The 27,977-nt window shown below is 40.7% G+C and overlaps 3 protein-coding genes across 3 annotated transcripts; all 3 read left to right on the plus strand.

The window, feature by feature from the left end:
* Positions 1 to 1,288: 1,288 nt before the first annotated feature.
* Positions 1,289 to 3,037, plus strand: LOC104443178 (proline-rich protein 2; the record flags this gene model as incomplete). The annotated part of the gene is made up of 3 exons (XM_039310900.1): positions 1,289 to 1,849; positions 1,930 to 2,010; positions 2,148 to 3,037. Coding segments are annotated over 3 exons (648 nt in total), but the record flags the coding sequence as incomplete, so codon positions are not given.
* Positions 3,038 to 21,275: 18,238 nt separating this feature from the next.
* LOC104441939 (homeobox-leucine zipper protein HAT4) lies at positions 21,276 to 23,443 on the plus strand. The gene is made up of 4 exons (XM_010055205.3): positions 21,276 to 21,764; positions 21,875 to 22,191; positions 22,431 to 22,510; positions 22,779 to 23,443. Exons 1-4 carry the CDS (start codon positions 21,620 to 21,622, stop codon positions 23,098 to 23,100), a joined length of 864 nt encoding a protein of 287 aa, XP_010053507.1. The 5' UTR covers positions 21,276 to 21,619; the 3' UTR covers positions 23,101 to 23,443.
* A 1,174-nt stretch (positions 23,444 to 24,617) lies between these two features.
* LOC104441940 (disease resistance RPP13-like protein 4) lies at positions 24,618 to 27,833 on the plus strand. Its single transcript, XM_039311106.1, has 2 exons — positions 24,618 to 27,370; positions 27,454 to 27,833. The coding sequence occupies exon 1, from the start codon at positions 25,136 to 25,138 to the stop codon at positions 27,320 to 27,322; it is 2,187 nt and encodes a 728-aa protein (XP_039167040.1). The 5' UTR covers positions 24,618 to 25,135; the 3' UTR covers positions 27,323 to 27,370; positions 27,454 to 27,833.
* Positions 27,834 to 27,977: the final 144 nt, after the last annotated feature.

Consider the following 27,977-nt stretch of genomic DNA (forward strand, 5'->3'; position numbering starts at 1 on the left):
TTGATCAAGGTCGGTTGAAAAACAAAAAAATTTGGAATTGGGATTTTTATGAACATTAGTTCAAGCCAAATGCATATCCTTGACTTGAGCACTTAGCTAACCTTATTCCACTCGTTGCAAAGTTTCCTGGACACCTTTTCCATGAGAGATGAGATTAGTTTGTTTTGCGGAAAATGAATGATTTGGATAATAAATTCCTAAAATCGATCCATTTTATCAATTACAAAAATAAATGAATGAAAATATTTCTATCATCCACGAGAATTTTTACACATAAATTATAGTTAATAATGATAATATTTTACCATTATCAAAATATTTCAAATAAAATATTAGTGATCTTTCTATAGATAAAATAATTTTCAAATCATTTATTTTTATGAACAAATGGAGGCAAATGAAGATTTTCATCGTTACATGAATGAACCAAATTTCTGGTCAATAATGGCACACTCTTTTCACATCAAGCAGTTATTATCTTTCAAGCTAAAAGAGAATAAACACTCGCACATGTTTAACCGAAAGAGTATTTACATATATTACGATCGTTATATCCCACTCTTTCTCTTCACGTCTATAAACACGTCACGCTTGATAAGTGTTCTCGAGACATGACCGGGCGCACCCAGATCAAATATAACCGCGACGGGCCGGAGCTCGAAGCAGCAGCAGCTCCAGCTCCAGCTCCGGTCGATGATCATCGAAATATAAGGTCTTTCGATCCGAGCTTTTGGATCTCCTAAAAATCCCCTAGAGACTAGAGCGAGCCAGCGAGCCAGCCAGCCAGCCCCGCACTTCCGGTCCCAACTCCAATGCCTTTTTTCTTTCTTTCTTTCTTTTTGGGGGTGCGGTGTGGTGGTGGCGGGGGGCAATAACGTCAAAGCACGCGCGAGGGGGTGCGATGTTGAGAAACCACACGCCACGAGAAGTTGAGAACTGCCTCCCTTACAGAACTGGAACGCAGTATATAAGCCTTCCCCCTTCCAGGCTTCCACCATTTTTCTCTCTCTTTTTCTCGCATGCTTCTTCTCCTTCCTCCAACTCCTCCTCCTCCTCCTTCTCCATCATCTCTCTCTCTCTCTATAACTTGACTCTTCGTCTGCACTCTCGCTCGAGCCGTCGCCGCGTCGCGTGTCTCTCTGCGCACCACGACACGAGCTATGGCGACGGCGCCGGTCAAGTCGCAGCAGCCCCTCCACAACTTCTCCCTCCCCGGCTTCCTCAGCTGGGGCGGCGCCACCTCCTCCCCCTCCTCCTCCTCCTCCGGCCACCCCCACCACAACCGTAACCGCCGCCTCCCCCGCCCCCGGCGGCTCCCCCTCCTCCTCCTTCTCCTCCTCTTCCCCCGCCCCATCCCGACGACTCCGACCCCGAATCGCGGCCGCCGCGCGCCGGATCACGCCCCTCCCGCAGCCCTAGCCGCCACCCCGCGCCCCACGAGCGGCCCCCGCCTCCGGAGGGGGAGCGCCCGAGCCGCGCGGCCGGCGGCGGCGGCGGGAGCGACGACGGGAAGGCGGAGGAGGCCGAAGCGGCGCGGCGGCCGTGGAATCTGAGGCCGAGGAGGGCGGCGAACCCTCCGCCGCTGTCGTCGAGGAACGGCGAGGCGTTGCACGACGCCGCGGGCGGCGCGCCCGGCGGGGACAAGGAGAATTACGCGCAGCAGCAGTTGCAGCCGAAATCCGTGCGGTTACGAGGCTTAGCGGGGGAGGGCGAGAGGAAGGAGAAGAAGAGGAAGTTCTGGATATCGCTGTCGAAGGAGGAGATCGAGGAGGACATATTCATCATGACGGGGTCGAGACCTGCCCGGAGGCCTAGGAAGAGGCCCAAGAACGAGCAGAAGCAGCTCGATGTATGTTCTTCTATGTGGGATATTCATTCCTCTTTCGTACGATGAATTTTCTCTTCGTTTCATTTGGTTTTCGCTTGCAGATTGTCTTTCCTGGTTTATGGTTGGTGGGGCTCACACCGGATGCTTACCGTGTGGCCGAAGCTCCGGCCAAGCCGGCCAAGGTCTCTCTCTCTCTCTCTGTGTTCTAGAACTTAGGAGTATGTTGCTGTCTCTGTATGAACTTGCCATGTTCGAAAGTTAATGAGTTTCGTGGCCTATTTGGTTTCGACAATGAAGTTTGTGTTCATCACTTCTGCAGAGATAGTTTGCGCTGAGGTACAACATCTTGCCCGTTTCCTGAGCCGGAGGTCTCTCTGTCTCTGTCTCTCTCAACCAAATTGTCATGCTCTGGAAGTTCTCGGTGTCTTCACCCTGCGAAATTTGATATTGAAGGCGTACGTCGCAGAGATAAAAGGTGTTCCCGAGCCGGAAGTCGTGATGCTTGAAGGCCTATGGAGGCTCGTAAGCATCGGGAGCTTTCGCACAGCAACTAGAGGTAAAATTTGGTTAGTAGGTACAGGAAAGGGAAAAGTATCGAATTGGGAAAAGGGACGAAGTTATTGTTCAATTTTTTTTGTTTGTTGATCTAAATTTACTTTCCCTGCTGGGTGTTTGCTTTGTAAAGAAGTTTGGTTTTTTAATTGTTCGGCAATTGCAAGCAGTACATGTAAATCTGAAAATAGGGGCCGAAGATGAACCGAGAGAATATTTTGGGTAATTTATGCTATGCTTTGTGCATTATGATCTCCCTTTAATTGTGTTTCGAGATACCATATTGGTTGAATAGATTAAACTTCTTTACAGGCTTCTTCATATGACTACGTATGCTGACACAACAAAGCAGAGTAGCGAGGTCTAGTTCGGAAAATAAAACACCATCCGCGCTTACTGCATTTAACTTGATTGGGCAATGCAGACCCATCGCAATTAGATTCTTGTTATGTATATGTGTAGGCTGTTGTATGTATTATCTGTCTTGCATACATGAAATGGGTGATCATGTTTGTATTTAGAAGTGCCCATACAATTAGAATAATCTCCCATGTGTCAATGTTCTTCATGTGCTTTAAAGCTTAGGAGATTTTTTGTCTGTGGTTCTGTTGTTATCAGAAGTACTGCTCATTAGGAAATTATTGCCTTTCGGGATAATTTTTTAGACGTCTATTAGGCATTCTCTTTTGCACAATTCCCTTTGATTTAATCCTGAGGTTCACTAACCTGCAGAAACTCTCTTCAACTTTTGCAAATAGTTTTGCAAACTTTTGGCATCTATCGGTAGATATGATGACCAGCTAATGATCTTAAGGTACTCTTGGCTGTTTTGACTTCTTTCAGCTCTGTCTCTACTCATTTAATATTGGAAATATCGTGTCGATGATCACAAATGAGTTTAGTCATGGGCATGGATATGTTCATGTGCACGACGCTGTATTAAAGCTTTTTCTTCTGCTGAAAAACACTTGCTTAAGAAAATATAAATACAATGGCACTTTTCAACTTCCACTTGCTTTCATTTAATCTGTTTCAGTTAAGAATTTTCCAATAAATCTGATTCCGCTTTATTGGAGGGCATATTCTTATATTTCCTTATGCCAGGGTTTGCTTAACATCGGTTGTTTTAGGTTGGAGCTTATTGAGCAACCAATAACCATGCTTGGAAATAGTGACGAACTTCAGGATCTTACCTTATTTGCTGGCTCTAGGGACGGCAGTTTATATTCAGTCTCATGTTTCGTTGAGCTTTCGTGTCATGATGCCTTTTGAGGCCATGGATTTCTCTCGAGGTCCTTCCTTATCCTGCTGGAGTACAAAATCTATCACGTGTGGTGTCTTTATTACGTCCATGAATAGTTGAACTGTAGCTAGCTTTGCTAGAAGTGTTCTTGAATTTTAGACTTTCTTCGAGTGCAAACCGGTTTGGCAGCCTCGACGATTTTTCAGAGCAGTTTCCTGCAGTGGGACATTTCCCTAAGAGGCAAAATTAATGCCCATTTCATTATCCATAAGATAGACGATCCTCTGTCTCATCTTCACCATGTGATACCTCCGTGCTTGATCTGAATCGGTTATGGCATGCGCACCCGATTGCTGAGGTATTCATCTGATTATCTAGCTGGAGATCTGAATCACTGCAATGACATGTGCCATCGAGGCTTGAGTATCGGTTGCACATATCGGTGTCTGTAACTTAATCGATTACTATGAGGAGAAATAAACTCCTTTTGTTCTTGTGCTTCCTCAAAATCTTGCTGACGAATTTAGCACATTCCTTGTCGGCAAGATTTTGTTGTCGTCTGTTTTAGGTTTGGGCAGCGCCGGATGGCATCTTTGCGAAGAGAAACTGAAATTCCTCTGTTGGAATTGCTGCAGCAGCAAGCAGTAATGTTGTAGGATGGAGGGTTAGAGTTGAAAATTTGGACGCTCCACACGCGTAAGATTTTAATAGCTTTCTGTCTGACCGTCAATGTCTCAATCTTATGGCCTAGTCTTTAGTTGGCCAAAAAAGAGAGAAGTTTTCTTATTTATTGCCAATACTATATACCAGGCGCCCGTAGCTTTTATTGACATAGAGTACCAGTCTCGACTATTACTACTTGGAAAACTTGAGCTTGGAAATTTCGACGAAGACCCATTTGACGGTGATGTTAGAATTAGGTAGAAAACACGATGTTCCCTCGAGTCTTCTTAGAAGAAAAAGATAAACTCTATCTTGGAGCCTTGAATGGCGGAGTTAAAGTTGGAATCGTATATATGCGAAACTTTGATCTAGGTCAACACATAAGCATTTGAGTCTGGCTTTGAATCTGGCTAAGATAGTACACTATGCGTTTGTTATTTAAAGTCACAATGTGAGTCACTGTGCATTCGACAGCTCTCATGTAGCTAGCATACTCAGACGATGGATTATTATGGCAAGCTTCTTCGTCGAACTCTCTAAAATGAAGGAATAATGAGGTGGAGGGGTCTCTCTTTTCATGGCAATAAAAAGAAGGGGATGGGGCGGCACATGGGGCGTTTCGCACAAGGCATGGCCGTCGGAGCTTAGGCTTCACATAGTGCGACATCCTAATTAAGTTGAGAAAATTGTTCAAAAAATCCTAAACCTATTGCATTTTTGGCTAGCGAGATCACGCTCGTCGGGAGCTGGCTAGAGGCAACCTTGTTGGCCTCATGCAGGTGGGGGACGACCTCGTGTAGGCCAATGAGGGTGACCTCACTCGAGGCTAGGGAGGCCACCTCTTGCTAGTTCTCGGGGAGGTCAACTCTCACTAGTCGCAACCTCTAGCTGGTCATTGGAGGTTGGGCGACCGGCAAAGAGGAAGAAGAGAGAGAGAGAAAAACAAAAAAAAAAAAAATTGAAAAAAATATTTAAAAAATATTTTTAAATTATCTATGCCAATACCATCTACGCTACGAAAGACAGTTGACATCCATGTCAACGAATTCGGTCAAAATTGATCGAATAAACTCAATTGACAAAAAAAAAAAGTCTATAACTCAATTAACAAAACTAAAAGATTTATAATTAAATTGATAAAAGTATAATAGATTTAGGAATTTTTGGATAATTTCCCAATTAGGTCATGACCACTCCATACATTTGTGAACCTCACACCGAAGCTCTCACTAAGGACACACACGATAAAATTTTTATTTTTTGAGGTCGAAGCTCTCACTAAAGAACTCCAAGAGGAGGAGGGCGCAGTCGTCGGTATACCGATCTCTCGACCTTGGCAGATGCACGGTGAGGGAAGTTTATCGTCAGTCCAACTGTCCAACCCAGCCGGTGGGAACGAAATTTGGAGTCGTTTAGGGTCGATAGTTTAACGAGACGACCTTTCATTTCACCGGCAAGACCCAAGTCCGTTTATGTGGTTTACCCAGCAGGTTCTGATCCAAATTCGGAGTACAAGTTCCTGTCGTGTTGGGCCGGCCTAAGTTAATCAGTCCTAACGTTAACTTTCCTAGATTTTTGGCCCGAGAGAACCTGATTTTATTCCTTTTGTTTGAAGATTTCACAAGGGAACGTATGGATTTTTGGGCAAATCCATCTTTTCCGTTTTGGCATTTTTTTGGACATGTCATTCGTGTTCTTTCTTGCCCCCTTTCGAGGAGGAAAGCTGTGGACATCACACAATCTAAGGAATACTTCTATATGTATCTTTTACCTGCAAAAGCCTTGTGAAGCTTTACCTCCTAAAATCTGATCCGAACACATTCATGCTTCTAAACCAAGGTTTTCCAGATCGGTAAAATGGGATTGCTGATTGGCAAGTTCCCGAGAACCTTTTTCTTCTTAAGTTGGAAGAAGGTTTAAGTACAATTTCAGTCCACTAATTTTCAGTTTTCATCCGACTCAGCCCTCTGAATTTTATTTTTTTGAGATCAAGTTCCCTATCATTCTTGATTTGAGCGATTCGGTCCTCTAATTTTCCTTTTTGTTCTTTCAAGTCTTGAAATGCTTTGATTTGTGCAATTAAACGCTTCATTTATTTGTCGTGGTTAATATTATCAAATTGGGGTTTTCTTTTTTCTTTTGTGATTTTCAATATATTTTTTGCTCATTTGGCGCTACCTTGGTGTTGTGTGACATTTTCTCCCACAAGAACCATGCCACGTTGTTAAGTAATCTAAGGGTTTAGTGAGAGCAATTGAGCAAAAGAAATTAATTTTGCAAACCAATAAAGTTAAGAGTACTTGACCAAACAACATAAGTCAGAAGACCGAATTGCACAAAACCCTTAAATTTAGAAAATCAAAGTTGTACTTAACCCATTAGAGGATCAAGAACTTGGGTGTTTATATCAAAATCTTGACAACCGCATGGCAAGTGGACCACGTTGGTGAACATATCTCTCTACAAATAAAGCAATTAGGAATCTTCAAATTAAATTCCATTCCGATATATTATCATTCCCGGAAATAAGATTCTCTTTTCATTGTTCGAATGATAACACAATTTTCCCCTTCTTGGAGAATACTTTTCACCAACAAACAAAAATCAGTGATGAACAATCGTTCTGACCACTGTGATCGACGACCAATGACCAGTGGCAACAAGCGGTGACTGAAAATCTCATGTATATTATTTAGACAATAGGGAAAGGGGAAAAAAATGTTAAGGTTTGGGGATTCTTGAATTGTACTCTGAGGTCGACAATTTAGTTATGGTTGAAGCTTTGCATAGTGCAGATCATGTGCTGTGGGAACTGGGAAGTAGAGTTCCATGTTGCGGAAGCCCCTGCCTGGATGGCCCATTATGACAAAATCTCCTTGGCCCATTGTGGAAGGGCCGCAAACAGAGTCGCAGACTGAGTAGCTAAATCCATTCATTTAAATGCTTTGCCCCTTTTTTGGGTCTGTCCACCCTTCCCAACCCTTTGGGATTTATTGTGTTTTGATGCCCTAGGTTTGGGCGTTTTGTCTGAACTCTTGATTATCAATATCAGTATCTTTTCCGATGAAAAGAAAATCGAAAATCGAAAGTTTCTTTGCAGATGCCCCCATGCCATGATTAAAAACACAGAGGAAAAATCTCTGAATCTCGTGGGGATTCCTTCCCCCATGATTTGGTGAGTAATGATTGTGATTGGGCAAGCAATTAAAGCCCCCTTAATCATGATGTCCCCAGGGACAAGATTATTCATTGTCCACGTGCTCCTGAACGATCATTGCAAATGATGTAAGTAAAAACATGATAATATGCCAGGCTAAATATTCCTTTGCGTTAACTGGACTTTGGTGATGATAATTAAAGCCAATTATTGAACCACTTGGGCTTAGGTGAGAACTTTAACCTTAATTAGGACATTACGGGAAAAAAAAAACATTTAAAATAGATTATCAGATTCGATTTCCCATTATAGTAGTCCACGAAACGAGCTTTACCTTATATTAAGTATGCGAAATTAATTAGGATAGATTTAGATCACAAGTTAGCCAATATGCTCTTCAAAAGTGCGATAAATCGAGTTAGAAATCTTAAATTATTAGGATTCTCTCTAGATTAGGACCTTACAAAAAACACCTAAAAATAGATTTTGTCATGTACTATATTTAGAGGACAATCTAAACTAATCACTTATGTTATAGACGGAATAAGCTTAACCTCATACTCATCAAATGACACATTGCTTCGCAAGATTCTTATTACGTGCGCGAAATTAATGATGGTCGATTTAGATCGCAATATATGATTTTCAAGAAAGGCATAAATTGATATGCTAATCTTAATTTATTAGGATTCTCTCGATTATCATTTTGATGATTGTGATGTATTCTTGAAAGAGAAGATACAGCTTTCGTTTCAACCCCCGTGAAAAAGATATAAGAGAGATGCCATTGCGTCCGCACGTGTAACCCTATTCTTTATCTGGTATTTTCATTTAGGATTTCTATTTTAAATAGTCAACATACAAATGGAGCTCGAACTGAAAAAGATTCATACGCCACACGTGCGGTCCACGTACAATTAAGTCAGAGTAGATTAATTTAAGTGATTATTATGTAATGACGACCTAAGCATGGATTTGTTGCCGCCCACTTAATTCCACATGGCGACCAGCTCGGCCGGTCACATGGGCAGATCCGACGGCCCCACGCTAAACACCCCACCTGACCACCCGCAATTATTCGGCCCGGAAATATTCTTAGTGCAGCTGTTAAATAGCAAATTTCGGGAAAGTTGGTTATTTAAATTCATAAATTTCTGACATGATGTGCATAATCGACAGCACTTATCTACACCGACGAGACCTTTTAACATAGTAAATCCAACCAATGCTCATTCAATCATTAATCATGTCCAATGGGTCCATTCCTATTGAGATCACGATCTTTATATTTAGATTTTTTTTTTATAAAATGACCCCGAAATCAAATTATGATGAGATATTAAAATTAGAAGTACCCTATTCATGTTTTCTCTTTTTGGCCCCCTCACGATTACAATCTCATACACATCGAATACTTCAGAACTTATTTACATCGATTCACATAGTAAATCAAACGAACATCGGTTCAATTATAAGCCACATTTTGCATGTCCATTTCTATCGAAATCATGATCTCTATATTCAGAATTCCTCAATGAAATGATCCTGAAGTCCAATTCTAAGGAGATATGAAAATCAAAATTTCCTAATTTCTATCTCTCCCTTGAAATTACAATTATATTCACGTTAGGGAAATATTAGGAAACAATATCTAAATCACTCTGGATATCTTCGAAACAAATTCAACGCTCGACTCGGGTATCTCATTGCCGTCTCTCTCTCATCCCAACAATAATTAACTTGTCAGATTGACACAATATACAATTTAATTCTTTCTAAAGTCATCCAATAGTCCTCCCCCCGCCCGTGCGCGAAGGTGAGGGGAAAGGTCCCCCGGAACCATCTCATTTTTCTAAATTGCTTTTTCATATTACTCGCATAAAATATAAAAAAGAATGAAGGAACAGCACACACGAAGTAAAAAAAATAAAAATAAAAATAAAAATTGGAGACAAGGCGGCAAAAGGCTGGGGGCTTTGACCGTTGACTGGATCCAGGAAAGATGCACAAGAAAATAAATTAAAAAAAGGAGGTTTGACCGAAAGCGTTCGTGGGGGGGAGAGATCGAGTGCGCACGTGTGCACCGCTGTCCGGGTCGGGACGCATCGGGAGCGACGAGCCACGTAGGATCCAACCCACACGAACGTGCTCCCGGCCGAGGATCGATCTGGTCATGAGGAAGAACCCGCTTCGCAGCAAAAATAAATAAATAAATAAATAAATAAAAAGAGAATATTTAGAAAAAACTTACAAGTTACAGATTGAGAAGTTCGAAACCAAGGCTGTGCACCACTACGTGATGTCTCGTGTTTTTTAACATTTTTTTCAATGAAGTTCCTATGTATTGATAAATAGATATTACTTTTAAAATTCAAGAATTCCACGTCGAATCTCTCGACCATCTATTTTTGAGTTTAATCTATATTTTTAACGAATCCCCCATTTTTTTCATGAATTTTCGGCTTTAATCAACGTCATTCTTCTATTTGGACAAAAGAAGAAGAAGAATAATTTATCTAGAATAACATGCTCGTATATTCAATATCCACAAATGATTACCTTGACAGAATATTTATATATTAAATCATATATTCATTTAACAGCTTAAATTTTTAGAACAATTGATAATGGTCCCACAAAAATCTCTATCAAAGCAGGAGATTAGTACCAGACTAAGTATGAGGGAAAGTATTAGAATATTTAAATATTAAACAATGTCTTTATCTAATAGTTTAAATTTTTATAACAGTTTACAGTAATTCCACCAAATTTGATTTTTCTTTTACATTCACTGTCTCTATCGGTTATTTGGCCTTCACAAATTTTTCATCATCATTCTTTTTCTTCTTTTTCAACAAGCAACAAAAAAAAAAAAAAAAAGCTCCTTTTCCAAATATTCATTTTTTTATCTACCTCTTCATTCTGAGTAAAGGCAGATTATTTGTAGCTGAATTAGTTTTTTAGAAATGAATCGTTTTTTTGTGATCTAGGTTTATGTATATATCCAATCAAAATAGGTTTATATGTATAAAATATGCACAATATATATCTATAAAGTCATAAAAGAAAATATGTGTGTGTATATATGTATATATATTTTTAACAAATCCCCTTTTTTTTTCATGAATTTTTACTTTAATCAACGCCATTCTTCTATTTGGATTAAAAAAATAATAATCTAGAATAATATACTGTGCACATTCAACATCCACAAATGGTCACCTTGATAGAATATTTAAATATTAAACCACTTATTAATCCAACAGCTTAAAATTTTTAGAATAATTAGCAATGATCCCACTAAAATCTCTATCAAAACAGGAGATTAGTACTAGACTATGCATGAGGGAGAGTAATAGAATATTTAAATATTTTAAATATTAAAATTAAACATATTAACTAAATTTTAATTTTTCTTTTACGTCCACTGTCTCTATTGGTTATGTGTCATTGTCATTCCTTCTTCTTCTTCTTCTTCTTCTTCTTCTTCTTTTGCAACAAGCAACTGAAAAATGCTCCTTTTTCAATATTTTCGTTTTTTAATCTACCTCATTATGAGTAAAGGTAGATGATTTGTACTTGAGTTAGTTTTTTATAAAAGAATCATTTTTTCATGATTTGGGTTTATTTATATATCCGATCAAAAGAAGAATATATGTATAAAATATGCGCAATATATAAAAACCTATAAGGTCATAAAAGAAAATATGTGCATACATATATATTTGTATGTATGTATATTTTTAACGAATCCCCTCTTCTTTCGTGAATTTTCGGCTTTAGTCAATGTTGTTCTTCTATTTGGATGAAAAAATAATAATTTATCTAGAATAACATAAACATCCACAAATGGTAACTTTGATATTATATTTTAATATTAAATTACGCATTCATTCAACAACTTAAATTTTTAGAACAGTTAGTAAAGATCATATCAAAATCTCTATCAAAGCAGGAGGTTAGTACTAAACTAAGCGTGAGAGGGGGGTGATAGAATATTTAAATATTAAACAACGCATTCATCTAATAACTTAAACTTTTAGAACAGTTGACAATGGCCCACCAAATTTGATTTTTTTTTTTACGTTCACCATCTCTATTGATTATTTGACTTTCACAAATTTGTCATCATCATTCCTTCTTCTTCTTTTTCAACAAGCAACTGAAAAATACTCATTTTTTTCAAGATTTTTCGTTTTTTAATCCACCTCCTCATTCCAAGTAAAGACAGATTATTCATAGCAAATTAGTTTTCTAGAAAAGAATCATTTTTTGTGATCTAGGTCTTTTTATATATTCAACCAAAGGAAGGTTTATATGTATAAAATATGCGCAATCCATACAAACCTATAAAGCTATAGAAGAAAATATGTGTATATATATGTATGTATATTTTTAACGAATCCCCTCTTCTTTCGTGAATTTTTGGCTTTAGTCAATGTCATTCTTCTACTTGGATGAAAAAATGAATAATTTATCTAGAATGACATATTGCGCATATTCAACATCCACAAATGGTCACTTTGATATAATATTTTAATATTAAATCACGCATTCATTTAACAACTTAAATTTTTAAAACAGTTGGCCATGATCCTACTAAAATCTCCATCAGAGCAGGAGGTTAGTACTAAACTAAGCGTGAGGGGAAGTGATAGAATATTTAAATATTAAACCGCGTATTTATCTAATAATTTAAACTTTTAAAACGGTTGATAATAGCCCACCAAATTTGATTTTTTCTTTCTTTTACATTCACCATCTTTATCGATTGTTTCACCTTCACAAATTTGTCATCATCATTCCTTCTTCTCCTTCTTCAACAAGCAACTAAAAAATGCTCCTTTTTCAAGATTTTAATTTTTTAATCTACCTCCTCATTCCGAGTAAAGGTAGAAAAAAATCATTTTTTTGTGATCTAGGTTTATTTATATGTCCGAATAAAAGAAGGTTTATATATATAAAATATGCACAATATATACAAACCTATAAAGATAAAAGAAAATATGTTATATATATATATATTTTTAACGAATCCCCTTTTTTCGTGAATTTTTAGCTTTAGTCAACATCACTCTTCTACTTGGAAAAAAAAAAGAATAATTTATCTAGAATAACATATTGCACATATTCAACATTCGCAAATGGTTACCTTGATAGAATATTTAAATATTATACCGTGCATTCATCTAAGAGCTTAAGTTTTTAGAACAATTAACAGTGGTCTCGCCAAAATCTCTATCAAAGCAAGAGATTAGTATTAACTAAGCATGAAGGGGAGTGCTATAATATTTAGGTAGTAAACCATACCTATATCTAACAACTTAAATTTTTAGAGCAGTTTGTAGTGATCTCATTGAACTTTTTTTTTTTTTTTTTTTTTTTAATGTTTACCTTGACCGTCTATTATTTGACCTTCACAATTTTGTCATCATCATTCCTTCTTTTCTTTTCTTTTTGTCAACAAGCAACTAAAAAATGTTCCTTTTTTAAGATTTTCATTTCTTAATCTACCTCCTTATTCCAAGTAAAGCCAGATTATTCGTAGCTGAATTAATTTTTTAGAAAAGAATCATTTTTATGTGATCTAAGTTTATCTATATATCTGATCAAAAGAAAGTTTATATGTATAAAATATACGTAATTTATACAAACCTATAAAGTCATAAGAAAAAATATGTGTATGTGTGTGTGCGCGCGCGCGCGTATCCAACTGCAATTTAATATCGGAACTTAATAATGTGGTTGGTGAAAGGATTTTTATTCGAGTATTTATAAGGAATCCACAATCAAGATAGGCTGAATCAACGCTCCAGTTGTAAATTATGGCTTTGCACGTGCACGGGAGATCCACTCGATCAAAGTCAGGTGCAAGATGGTAATTTCGTCAGGCCACGAGTTGACGAGAGACCGAGGGGGCCCACCCGCCAAAACAGGCAAGTTCACGTGCTGCTCACGCGACAGAGAATGTTGCATGGGGCATAGGAATCCCCATGGTGGGGATCGAAGGATGGAATTGCAAGTTTTGACCACTCATAATTGAAAGGCTTCGAATTCGACCAAAATCAATGATAAATAATAATAATAATTGAGGCTTCGATTGAAATTGGGCAATTTGGAGAACCCTTTTCAACGACATAAAAAATCTCGAGATAAACGAAGACCACTTAGATTGCTTTTTCTAACGTATTGGATTGTCACATGCTTTCGACGACTTATGATTAGTCGGTGTCAATGTAGAATTGAGTTATAATCACACGACACTTGAACGGACAGGTCGATTGTCTTTATTCTAAATAAAACTTTACAATTGAATAAGTATTTAGTTTATAGAGTGAAGATGTTAATGGTATATTTTTGCAATGAAAACGGATAGTTGTGCCATTTTTTTTCTTCTTTTTAATTAGGGAAAATTCCAAAAAGAAACTCGAAATGCCATCTTTTTCTCAAATAAGAACCTGAAGTGGATCCTATTCCAAATAAGAACCTAAAGTGCCATTACTTTATCAAATAAGGGCCTGAAGTGGTTATGTCCGTTGCAAATAAAGATTTAACTTTCTGAAGGTTAAGGATATTTTCGTTATTTGTCAATTTTTTTTTTTTTTGGGTTCTTCTTCTTCCTCTTCGCCGATGGTTGGCCGACCATTGGTAATGCTCACAAAGGGTTGGGCGAGGCGACCTTTGCCCAAGGGCCATTCGCTAGGTCAGTCAACACTGGCAAGGGCTGGTTGGGCAACCTCGCCCCTCGCCGGCTATTGGTAAGGGCCGACCGGCCACGGGCAAGGCCGATTCTTGCCAAATCTAGCAAGGGTGGCCTCATAGACCCTTACTAGGGGCCGATGAGGGTTGATCTTGCGGATGGCCCTTGGGCGAGGGTCGTCATGCCTAGGCGAGGCCGTCCCTCACTTGTGGCAGGCGTGGGTGGCCCTCGTCGACAAGGGCGACCTTCACCCAACCCTCTATGAGCATCGTTGATGGCTGGTTGGCCATCGGTGAAGAGAAAGAAGAAGAATCGGGGTAAAAACAAAAATGTAAGAAAAGAAGGAGGAAAAAAGGGTAGGAAGTGCCAAATGACGAAAATACCCTTACTCGGTTGGAAAATTTCGCCTGCTAGCGACTGGCGAGATTGGGTCCTTATTTGAAATAACCAAAACCACTTTAGGCCCTTATTTGAAACAACTAAAGTTACTTCAGGTCTTTATTTGAAACAAAATTTACTTCGAATCCTTATTTGAGAAAAATATGGCACTTTGGATCCCTTTTTGGAATTTTCCCTTTTAATTATTCAGTGCAAGTCAAATGAAAGTGGTCATTGAAAGTGAGGGGAAAAGGAAATAGTTTTGACTTAGTATAATTGTTATTGACTATAAAAAAATATCTTTTTTGAAGTAATATCGAATTATGCGAATTATTTCACATATAAGATTTTGTGGGATCACCAACGACTAATTTTAAAATTTAAGTTTATAAATAAAGACGTGATTTAATATTTAAATATCTTATCGTCGCCAGGGATGGGATATTTTTGCTTTGCATGAAGAAATTAGTCAAATTTGCTTGCTCGTAATAAAAAAGGTAAAAAAGAAAAAGAAAATTGGGGAAAAAAGTTTTTAAAAAAAAAAGATAAGAATTTTTTGAAAACTCATGATTAAAAGGCTTCGAATTCGACCAAAAACAACAATGACAATAATAATTGAGGCTTCGATTGAAATTGGCCATTCAGAATACCCTTTTTAACAATTTTAAAATCTCGAGATAAACGAAAATCACTTAGATCACTTTTTCCTTTCAACGGCTCATGATTAGTCAACATCAACATCGAATTGAGTTACAATCACACGACACTTGAACGGATACGACGATTGTCTTTATTCTAAATAAAATGTTATAATTGAACGAGTGTTTGATTTATAATGTGAAGACGTCAATGGTATCTTTCTAAAATGAAAATGGGGAGTTGTACCCCCTTTTTTTTTGTCTTTTTAATTATTTAGCGAAGGTCAAATTGAAAGAGGTCATTGAAAGCGAGGGGGAAAAGATAATTTTGACTTTAGTATATTTGGTATTGACTATAATAATATCTTATTCTAATTAATATCGAATCATGCGAATCAATTTGTCCGTGAGATTTCGTGAAACCATCGATAACTAATTTAAAAATTTTAAATTACTAAATGAATACGTAATTAAATATTTAAATATCTCGTTATCGTCATGGATGGGGGTAGTTTTGCTTTGCATGTAGGGATTAGTCAAATCCGCTCGCCCGTACTTAAAAAGGCTAAAGAAGAAAAAGATATTTGTAAAAGAGGAGAGGGAGAGAGAGAGAGAGAGAAGAAAAGGAGAAGATAGGTGGTTTTGATAATTGGGGAAATTATTGGTGGGGGGGGGACACGTGGGACAGCCTAGCACGCGTGCGTGGGGACACTCAATCATCGCCCGACATCATGTCCCTCTCTCTCTTGTTTTTTTTTTCAACTCCCCTGTGATCTATCCCCCTAATAATAATCCCACACTGTCGTAATTAGTGCATCATCATCTCCTGTCCCCCGCCCGCCTTTTCTCTTCCTCTTTACCTCTTTCCAAGAAAGCGACCATTTTCTCCTCCTTATTTTTCTTTTTCTTTAGTTCAAAATAATGCGATGCCAATCACCCAGTAGGATGGTAAATTGCAATTAGCTGAGTTTCTAAATAAAGGCATTACTTAATAAAGAGGATCGTCATCTTTATCAATCGCGTGTGGAAAAAAAGGTCATAATAATGAGAAAACGACGTTCTTTTTCTATTTGGTTCTTTAACGAGTGCTGCACGAAATTCTAAATGAGCAGTGCAGTTAAACATGTGAACACGAAAAATCTACTCGAAACACTCTGACGTCATGCTGACCTTTCAAGTTCATCCGCACAGCTCTTATTTCAAATTATAGTAGACCTAGATAAAAAATGTTATGGGAAAATCTGACATCATGCTGACCTTTCGAGTTCACCCACACAACTCTTATTTCAAATCATAGTAGACCTAGATAAAAAATGTTATGGGAAAATCCGACATCAGCACAAAGATAAGTAGAGGTGCTACCGTAAAATTAGTATAAAGGGGATGAATGGTGCGAACTACCTCTTAATTGACTATTGATAATCTCGATCAGGTTGCAATTATTAAAAGAATAATTCGAGCCTACTATAAGTCGGGTTGGTAAGATAAACATGTGGTGCATTACTGTCGAGGAGTTTCTAAACAGTAATATACTTTTTGTTGGAGTAGTTCCCCATTTCTAGGGAAGTGCTAGAAAATTATGCTATTTTTCCCCCCTCTCGGGCCGCAAGAAGAGAAAAGCAAAGGAGGCTGTTAATCACGCTAATAATTGAAGACCGAAGGCCTGCCTTTAATCATGGGAGGTTAAGTTAGTTTATTGACAACTGCAAATAATGATCATTAGCAGCTCCTTTTATTATAATAAGTCCCTTTCATTCCTAGGCTAGGCATAGGGGGGGTATTGATAGAATCTAGGAAGACAAGGGAGGGAAATAGGGGCGGCTGCTGTTGCGTAGAAAATGTAGGAAACCGTGTAATGTTTAATTATTGCCTTGTCTCTCGATGCCACGAATTCCAACCATCTCGTGTGATTCCGATGAAGCTGGTCAGTCAATGGTGATCTGGTTTCTGTGAAAGTGATTGGGTTTCGGGGCGAGAAATCCTGCTGCATGATTGATCTTCGAGGGAAGCAAATCTTTAACCTCGTGATTTTAACTGAGAAAACAAGATGATTTGGTACAAATAAACGGCAGGAGATCCGTATTGGAAAAAGAAGAAGAGATGATAGAATATCTATACTGGAGATTCGCATCATTTGTGATAAAACACTCGTATTTTTACATAGTTATATAATTTATTTTTTGGTGTTATAGTTATATAATCTAATTTTTTGGCGTTGATAATTATGAAGAAACCCGTGACGACTTTGGATATAGGGATAAACTTAAGACTAGAGTAAAGTTGAGTTTAAATAAAATAAAGTTCGAGGAAAATTTGTGAAATAACCCAAAGTTGAAGGTTTTTCTTGAGAAAGACATATAGTGGGTATGTAATTTTTATAAAACTTATTTTCTCAACTTTGTTGGGGCACTTGATGATCATATATCTTGAGATAATACTTTGATTTCTAATACATCAATTACACATTATACAAAAAAGGAAAGTGTCTTGGAAACAAAATCTTTTCACTAGGATGTTTGACAAATATTCGGCATCAATGATGACAAGTTTACTACTCGATTGGTAAGCTAACTTTACGACACATGGGACAACTTATCCTTTGCATTAGAAGCAATAAGAGATAACCCATCATTAGCACTCATGAGACAACCGTAGCATCTTCAAAATCTCTAAACCCTAACACTCACTTACTTTACAATTTGTGTAAGATCCTATTGGATTTATTAGTCAAAAAATTACTAATTATATTTCTCAAAAGATCATGTGACTTTGCTTTTTTTTTTTTTTTTAAAATTTCCGTGCCCATGAGGAATCGAAGACGAACAACAGGACCCCAAAATTATCTTCGCCTCATGATTGCGGATCGTCAAAAGGAAGGGGGGGATCGCGAACAAGTCATGTTCGAAACGGACCGACCGGGCGCTGGCCACTGCACGAGCACCGTCATCATTGCTGTCGCGACCGGGACCGGTTAGAAGTAAATTCCCCATCCGATCGGGGGGTAAAATCGTAACCGAGCCCCCCCGGGGGCAACGTGGGACGAATTCCCACGAAAACCCGGAAGTGAAAAGATCGCCGCTAGCGATACGCAATCCCCGCCCCCGAGGCTCCCGCGCGCGAGCGCCACGCGGAGGCATCCGACGGCTGAGGACGCATCGGGCCGGGGAGGGTGCGGGACACGCGCGGGGACGGAGAGTGCGCGGGGCCGGGGGGGGGGGGGGTTCCGTCAAATGATTGCGACGAAGTGGGGTGTCGGGGCACGGAGGGGACAGGGCGACAGTGGGGATGGGAAATGTGATCGTGGGGCCCGCGTGCGGGGTGGGGCTCGTGGGGGTGGGGGCGTGAGGGAGCACGTGTCGTCCAGCACGGCATGCCGGTCCACGTGAGCGAGCGAGCAATCATCGGACGTGACCCGGAACTCGTTTCTCTTCAACCACGCTTTAACTCTCGTCTCGGGGAACAAGCTCGCCACTCGCCTGCCGCTCCCGCGTGAGCTCCACTCCCCTCGGGACTCATTCATTTCCCGGATGCGTTGAACATTTGCTAGGTCATGTGGCGATTGACCGTGTCGATGAATTTCTGTCGCGTCACTGCTCTATAAGAGGTGTATAATAACCGCTCGTTTCTGTTTTAGAAATAATCTTTTTATTTCAGAATTCTTTATAGAATAGTAAACGTTTGATAAAATTATCTTATTTTTTTATTTTTGAAATATATTTTTGTTCAAGAAATAGATTTGAAATAGAAATCAAAAGTAATTTTTTTTAATTTTTCTATTTTCGAAAAGTAAATGAGAAATAAAAATTCTTCTCATCGTTTGTGAACCGATCCTTCATCCATTGCCACCGATTATCGCGGCCGTCGAAAGAATGAAATTTTGTATCGTTATGAAACGAATTTTATTTTTAGAGTAGAAATTTTATATCGTTATCAAATGGTTTAGAAATTTATCTAGAAATAAAAATAGAAAATTTTATTTATCTTTCATAAATCAATTTTTGGCAATAACGATTATTATTCGCGCCCTAAATACACAATCGATTATGCTCTTAATTGGATGCTCTAATGGGTCTATTGTTTTTTTTTTTTTTTTAAATGGCGACAGGAAATTATTTCCAAAGAAGCGCAAGTGAGGGTGATTTTTACTCATCGGATACATATTGTTGAAAACATAATCGTGTGTCGTTCTGGAATGTGCTTTCCTTGCTTCCAGTTAAAATAGCTTGAGTCCATTTGTTTTCAAATTGAAGAAAAGGTGCAATAGATATTTTTGAAAAAACAATGAAAACTAAAATTCTGTTTATTTCAAGGAAAACGAGTGATCTGAACTATATTCTTGTAAAAATGATTGCTTGTATTGCACGGACGAAAACGTAAATTGTTGTGTATTAATTAATTATTTCGAGCGATACATATCATTATTTTTTTAAAGTGTTTTCCTGATCATTTATTTTTCTCAAAAAAAAAAAACATAGCGTAAAATGAAGATTGTACAAACCCGTGGAAAAGATTTTTAACGAAAAAAACTTATATTCAGCACAATCTAAAATAAAATATCATTTTACTCGTTCGAAATATGGGCCTTTATTACAATATATTTTTTAATTTGGAAAGTTCCAAATTTACATCCATATTCAATACCAATCATTTAGAAAATATGAAAAAAGGTAAATCGACAAAAGTTATAATACGAACTACGAACCGATCTGAGTATACATTGAAATCTAAGATTATTCCCGGCTCTTTTCCTATTCAGTTTCCTTAAACTGGACTTCGGCTTTGGTTCCCGTGCGGCGAGTCCCACGCGCCGGGGGTGAATCTTGTGCAGAAAATTTATCGTCACAAAAGGTTAAGGAAAGTGACAACCTTCGTCCAAGCACCCCCCATATTGGAAAATCGCACAGGATAATGATCAGTGAGCAAATAAAAAGATTAAAAAAAAGAGAGAGGTGTACGGCCCCCGTTTCCCCTCAAAAGAAAAATAGCATTATGAATAAATAAGGAATTATCGAAACGTTTCCAGATAATTTTTACCCGATTAATATCGAAATACTACGTCCTTTGCCAGAAACACGAGCTTTTAATTGGTTATTTATTAAAAAAATAAGACTACACATCTCGACCGCGAAAGGTGTAAAATACGTCAAAAACGACTACAGGGTCTGTAATTTCCAGCTTTTGTCCCATCATAAATCCGCCGCCCCCCTCATCCGACGGCCCTCATTTCCCTCCCTGGCTCAACTGATCTGGCCTCTTGCCCCTAATAATGGAGCAAAAGAACCGTAAGCGGGCCACCCCCCGTAATTACTCAAATCCGATAGCAGCCGTCCGATTGTAATTTGGTCATTAGTGGGCCCACCGTATTATTTTCAGTGGGGCAAAATTTTGGAATTATGCGGACATATCAGGTACGGGGTTCTTTAATTGGGGGAGGGAGGGAGGGATCTGTTTAGGTAAGAGTTCATTTAAGACTGTAGCTCACATTCCATGTGTGGGAGCCATTAATGCCGTTGGGATTTGGTCGATTCTGTTACCATGTGCACTAGGGTTTGGTGGAGATTGCGCGGAGGAATCCTGTTAGAATCGTCTCATACATGGAACTGGTCCAGCTGGCTAGTCCGATCCAATCCAAATGAATTTCCTTATTCGATCAAATCGATTTCCTAAAAAGATGCTAAATTTGTCTAAATTAGACCTGACGGTTCACGCGTGTTTTTATTTCTTAGCCATTTTTTCGAATTTAGTGTCGCCATGCTATGGTCGCACACTGTAACTTAGACAAACTCGATTATTGACTAGAAGGGGAGGAAAAAAAAAACTGTAGGCGAATGATTGAATCCCCAGTTGCTCCGTCGGTTGAAATTGATTTTATATTTGAAAATTCAAATGTGATATTTTTTTCTTTATGTAGACATTCACTTACCAAAAGAAATGTACATACATGCTTGTGTAATTTGGTACCATCATTAGGTCCGATTGCCACTTCAACCGTGGTCAAGGTCAAACTTGGGAAAAACGAAAAGTCGAATCGGGACAAACCGAGTGGGAGTCAGAATATTTTAGTTCAACTTTTTTCATTTTCTTTTTAAGGTTTTGAGGATGTCCCCTGACAAAGTAGTCATGGCTCGACTTACACACCACTCTTCTCCTCCTCCTCCTCCTCCTCTCACATCCTCTCCTCCACCTTCTCCTCCTCCTCCTATATAAAACCTGCAAATCCACCACTTTCTCTCAGCCCCATCAAAACCCATTCTCTCTCTACCTCCCCCCCTCTCTCTCTCTCTCTCTCTCTCTCAACTTTTGCACGCACCCACCAAGAAAAAGGACTAAATCTTCAATCTTTGAGCCTCAAAGGAAGCGAAATCCCCTAGGAAGGAACGGGTTCTTGTTGGTTCCGGCTGCTCTTGCGGGCGTTCTCTGTTTTGCCTGGAGAAGAGGCGAAGAGGGAAATCGAGGGAGCATGATGGTGGAGAGGGAAGATCTGGGCTTGTCTCTGAGCTTGAGCTTCTCTGACAGCAGTCGGCCTTCCCAGCTCGGCGCCTCTCCTTTCGGGTTCAACCTCTACAAGCCATCTCACCGCGACTGCGAGACCTTCGCTTCATTAGGTGGGTGGCCTTCTCTATGTCTGAACAGATCTCGCAGGGGGGAAGAAAAAGGGTAAAAGGGGGGAACTTTCTTCGTTTCGAAGTTTTCTGACCGGACGTCTCGCATGCAGATCGGATCTCGGAGGCGGATGCGCGGCCGTCCCTGCGGGGCATCGACGTGAACCGGCCGCCGCCGTCGGCGGCGGACTGCGAGGAGCAGGAGGAGGCGGGGGTGTCGTCCCCGAACAGCACTATCTCGAGCGTCAGCGGGAAGAGGGGCGAGAGGGAGATGGTCAGCGGCGGGGAGGACAACGAGGCGGAGAGGGACTGCAGCCGCGGAGGCAGCGACGAGGAGGACGGCGAGAACTCGAGGAAGAAGCTGAGGCTGTCCAAGGATCAGTCGGCCGTCTTGGAGGAGAGCTTCCGAGAGCACAACACTCTGAATCCCGTAAGTTTTTCGCATTTCCCCGCACGAGTTTTGGGTTTTCTTTCGGGGGGGCAGTGAGAAAAAGGGCGTTGTTTGGTCGCTGAGAAAATGAGGGAAAGTGCCGAGAAAATGATAAAGGCAACTTTTCTTCTTCTTGCTTGTCTGGCTTTCGGACTTCCGAGTCTTCTGCCCTTTCTCTCCTTTTCTGCTCGGTAATTGAGGCTGTGATTGACGGGTTTTTTCCGTCTTTGTTGGATCAGAAGCAAAAGCTGGCGTTGGCTAAGCAGCTAGGCCTGCGACCTAGACAAGTAGAAGTCTGGTTTCAGAACCGCAGAGCACGGTGAGCAGAAAAAAAAATCCATTTCTTTGAATATTGCAATTTAACATAAAGACGTGACCTTGAAATGATGGGATCTTTCCTTTCTGTACGTGGTTGGTAAATATTTTAAATGCGGTCGAAAATGGTACCTTTTCTCAACGTATTCTAATGATTTCGTCAGTAACTTTGTTTATCTCCTTAGTAAAACACGGATTTGCAGAACCATTAGATGGAGATTTGCAGCATTTCGATCCGCACTGAACATTTACCATGTCGCGTGGATTTGCAGGACCAAGTTGAAGCAGACGGAGATAGACTGCGAGTTCCTGAAGAGGTGCTGCGAGAACCTGACGGAGGAGAACCGGCGGCTGCAGAAGGAGGTCCAGGAGCTGCGCGCTCTCAAGCTCTCCCCTCAGTTCTACATGCACATGCCCCCTCCCACCACCCTTACCGTCTGCCCCAACTGCGAGCGCGTCGGGGCGGCCGCACCGCCGCTCCCATCCGCCGGCGGCGGCGGCAGGCCCGCCCACCATCGGGAGCCCGTGCCCATGATCCCATGGGCCGCGCGGCCCGGCCCGGTCTCGCACGGGGCTCTCCGGCCCAGGACGTGACTTCGGGGAGGACATTTTGGTCAACTCGAGGATGTCTTCATAGCCTTTTTAGGATGCAGTACCGGTGGGGATGTACCTAAGTATCTGAAAAATGGTAAAAATATGGGGATGGGGCAAAAGCAAAGTCTAAAGATACGGTGGTTGGGATTGGGATATGGTGGGGTCTTTTATGTGATGTTTTTGTGGTATATTTGACCCTCTCCTCTCTCCCTTACCTTGTCCCCACTCTCTCTTCTGGGTTTAGATCTGAATCTTGACTTCAGTCTTCATCGAATTGTATGACGACAAATTCTCTCTGACTAGGGCCCGACTCTTAAGGGAAAAATCTCTTTGCTTTGCACCATAGCGTTTGCAGAGTCTTCGTTATCTGTCCCGAGAAGTTATGCAAAGATTGGTATGCAGGAGTTCTAACCAAAATTCTTGCGTCGACGCTAGTCATAGATACTCGATTTCAGGCGTAGATCGATTTTCCAGGGATTATTAATGGAATGTCATCGCAAAATCGGGGAAAACTTTGCTGCTGCTCATCTTAAAACGACTTTATGAATCCAAATGCCGCAATTGGAAGTTGCCCGAATCGGTAGATCTCTCAAATGTTCCCTTGTGCTGCTCGGAAATGGCTTGTCTTACCAGAAAAGAAAACCTTTGGCGATGCGGAATTTCATGTTCCTTGCCTTGTCCCCGAGTCCCCCCAACAGTCTTATCAACCAGCCTGCTTCTGGCCGACATGCCCCTTTATGTCTGGCGAACTTATCGGAATTCAACGACCAGGAACAGAAGATGAGAAGAATCACCCTCTCCTTTTCAAATTAGGAAACATTGAATGGTTGAGAATTCCGTCACAAAATTTGCTCCTGACATATTTGTCCTTGGTCCAGGGATGAATGCGTAAATATATTTTAAACAATGGCGGTGGATCTAGCAAAATAATTTATGAAGTTATGAGCGATTTGTCTTTTGAAAGGAGTCATGTTGGGATTTTACTTGTCCACGGACGAATCTGTCGTCACCCACTGCTAATGGAAAATGAAACCTTTTATGATCGAGAACATTTCCAACGAGATGAATTCCAAGTGCACTCGCAGTGTGATATGACCTTTGATAATCAATTATCGGCACGGGTTGATGTTATCATCTTGAAAGAAGATAAAAGAAGCAAACAATAATGCGTGGTGCGTCCGGGAATACTTAAAAATCTATCTTTTTTTAGGGAGAGAGAGTCTGCACTCGAGTAAAATGCAACCCGATTGCTGCGTTTTGCGCTTTTTTCTAATTCACGTTTGTAAATTGTGCCTCTCCAATAACGATTTCACGTGAAGTTCCCAGGATTAATAATTTGATAAGTGACCACTAATTACATAAGTAAAAGCAGCATGCGAATGTTGACGAATACGAGGCCTCGACCAATCATTCTGGAAAAGCATCTCTCGCATTGAGAGCGAAACCCAAGCGATCGCTTTAGGCCTAGAACATAGAAAAGTAGCCGACCGCCATTTTCTAGAGAACGCCAGGCACGAAGCGAAGAATATCATTCGCTGAACACAGTCCATCCATACTACGATAAAAAAGAACGTCACGTCCGTGTGTTTTAAAAAAGCTGCTGCAGACCGAAAAGCAGCATCCACAATTTTGGGAATTTGGCATCTCGCTGATCTCTGTTTCTCGGCAGCGATGTTCAGTGAAGCGGAGGTGATTACCGCCATTCATAGTCCTAACTCATGGTACGGAATTTGCGGAAATTCTCAAGCAAGTAATCATCTGGTCCTAACGAGGCTTAAGGGAATAGACATGTCCTGAGCAAAAGTGGAAAGAAAGATTCACCCCACGCCTTAGCTGTGATTGTGCCGTTGCCCGACAGTTTTGATTCGAGAAGAGTCGCCGCCTCACTGTGCCGCGATGCTCTTACTTCTTAGCACTCTTGTCGTCTGCTTCACTTCATGGCAGAAGCTTGACGATGACTCAAGTCTTGTTCTGTTCTCTCCATCTACTTTCATTTTGAATTCTGTCAGCCAGTCCTCGTCCCTCCTCAGCGGCCATGTCGTTAGCTTCGCACACAGATCTCTCCCTCCTAGTGGTCTCCGACCCAATCCCGACTGACCAGGTCATCGAAAGCATCATCCCTTCTCTGCTTTCCCACTTCTCTCAAGTGAAGCAGCGACTTCCACACCGGAACAACGACAAGGCCCAAGTCCACCGGAAAGCTGACGACTTTCATGGCGACATCAGGAGAACGAGGAGTTTGCCCATCGAAAGCCGCAGAGACGGAAGCAGCAGCAACGGCAGAGGAGGCAACCCCAGCAAAAATAAGAAGAACTCGAAGAAAATCAACAGCGACGGCAAGGAAACTACTGACGATTCTCTTCAAGATGATCATCTGTGTTATCAGATTGAGAGGCTTATCAGAGACCTCAGTTATGTCAAGGACGCGTTGGACAAGAATAGGAAGATCGAGGACAGTGTGAGCAAGCTGATCAAGACCCTCTTCGAGCGAAGCAAGATCACGGCCTTCCCAGGTTCAGCGCAAACACCCGGGGCTACCCACGGCAATTCGGGGAGGATCCGAGACCAGCTCTCTGAGCTCGCCGAAATAGTTACAAAGTTGAAGCTTCATATCCCCCCTTCCCACAAGCTATTGTCCTCGACCTCCGATTCTCCCAGGGGCAAGCAAGTGGCGGATGAGTTTGGCGACAATAAAGAAATGCCTGACTTGGCGGTAGAGCAGAAGTTCCTTGGTAGTTCGGTTTATGAGCACTTACGTTCCCCCTATGAACAGCTTGATGACCGATCAAAGTTGTGTCTGCTGTGTTTTGCTGTGTTTCCTGAGCATGCTAAGATCAGGAAGAGGGTCATGTATCACTGGTGGGTTGGAGAAGGGCTAATTGACCCTTCAAATAGTAAAGACAAGTCAGCTGGCGATATTCTGAAGGAGTTGGAGAATGGGGGTTTCATTCAAGCGGTGTTCAAGAAGCGCAAGACGGTGACTACGAGTAACAACTATACGATGATACCGCTTATACGCTCTCTAGTGGTGATTCTGGCCAAGGAAAAGGAGTTTTTTGACTTCGACTCCAGGGGTTACCCCACACCGAACTTCTCGGAGTGTCTTAGGTCTTGTTTGGTCAGATCAAAAGAGGCTTCCTTGCAGAAGGCGATAGAAAAGTCAGATTTGGAAAAGCTGCGTACTTTAATCAATGTCAATGAAGCTTACCTGGATTTCAAGGTGGAATGGTTCTCAGACATGAAAAATATGAGTTCTATCTCACTGGGAAGCTGGCGGGGGTCAAAGAAAGAGCATATCGAAGTCGAGAACACAGAATTCCTCCGGGGCATGAGGAATATGAAACATCTGAAGTTATTAAGCCTTCAGGGTATATCTAGAATCAACGAGCTACCCGACTCGATTGGGAAGCTTTATAATCTGAGGATTTTGGATCTTAGAGCTTGTCACAACCTTGAGTCACTTCCGGATGAAATGCGTTCCCTTAAAGAGCTCATAGTCCTGGATGTTTCTGATTGCTACTTGCTTGAATACATGCCCAAAGGGCTCGGTTCACTTGTTAAGCTTGAAGTGCTTCTGGGGTTTGTGGTTAGTGATCTCAAAAGGGGAAGCTATTGTACTGTCAATGACTTGGCCAAGCTCAAGAAACTCAGGAAATTGGGCTTTCGCACAAGCAGGAAGTCTTTCCCAACAGAGAGGGAGTTGAGGACTCTTCAAGAATTTAATGAGCTTCGCAAATTGACAATCGAATGGGGTGAGAATTCTATCTCAGAAAAGGATAAAGGTACAGAGTCAGCCACTGATGACCCAATCAAAAGCAAATGCATCGCTGAATTACTTCCATTCAAGAAATGCGCTACCCAGAAACCAATAGCCGATGAGCCGAAACTTTTCAAAAATTTGGAGAAACTAGACCTGCTTTGTTACCCTTCGACCACACCACCTAAATGGCTAATGCCCGAGAAGCTTGAGAAGCTCGAGTCTCTGTATGTCAGAGGAGGCTATCTCCATCATTTGGGTCAGGTTCAAGAAGATAAGAAGTGGAGAGTCAAGACTATGCGTTTGAAGTATTTGAAGGAGTTGACAATGGATTGGAGGGAAATGCGGCAATTATTTCCAGATTTAGTGTGCTTGCAGATGATTGATTGCCCGAGGCTCACCTTGTTCCCATGCGACAAAGATGGAGTGTGGCTGAAAGAGCAAAAAGCAATCACAAGAGATTGACATCGCAAGCATGAATACTAGTAGGGGCAAGGTCTTGGCAAGCGGAGAGTACGTCTGACAGCTCTTTCTTTTTAAGGTCTTTTCTTTTATGAAATTTTCAGAAGGATTGATTGCATGCCTTCTGATTTCAGGTTCCCGGTAAAGTTAATTTCACTGTATATATTCTACATATCTGCGTGCGTGTGAGATGGTGAATACAATAAACTTGCTGCTCGTTGCGGAGAAAGCTAAGTTGGCGATACTGTTAATTGGAAGGAAGGAAAGTGCAGAAAGCTGCAAGCATGTCACCCATGGCACGGAGTGAAATGAACATCTTAGAAGATGTGGCCCTTCTTCATTCTGGGTAACGATCATCACCGTTCGTGAACTTCCTTTCCATTTTCATCTTATTGCATAGTCGAAGGTGTTTGTATGTACTATTCATCTTCATAAGATGACGAGCACACTTATATGTTTTGTTGACTTCTGCTCTCCTGAATAATAGCAGGTCATAAATTTCTCTTTGTTCCTATCTTTTTCTTTCCATACGAATTTCTTGTATGCCCTGCCCCTAACTAACCTTTGATAAGCTCTAACTTGCGACACCAACATGTTCGGATACACAAACTGGATTCCATCCACTGTTGTTCCAGTGAAGGCCATGCAATTTTTTCCC

This window comes from Eucalyptus grandis, chromosome 4, assembly GCF_016545825.1.
Source record: "Eucalyptus grandis isolate ANBG69807.140 chromosome 4, ASM1654582v1, whole genome shotgun sequence".
In the NCBI taxonomy this organism is placed as follows: Eukaryota; Viridiplantae; Streptophyta; class Magnoliopsida; order Myrtales; family Myrtaceae; genus Eucalyptus; species Eucalyptus grandis.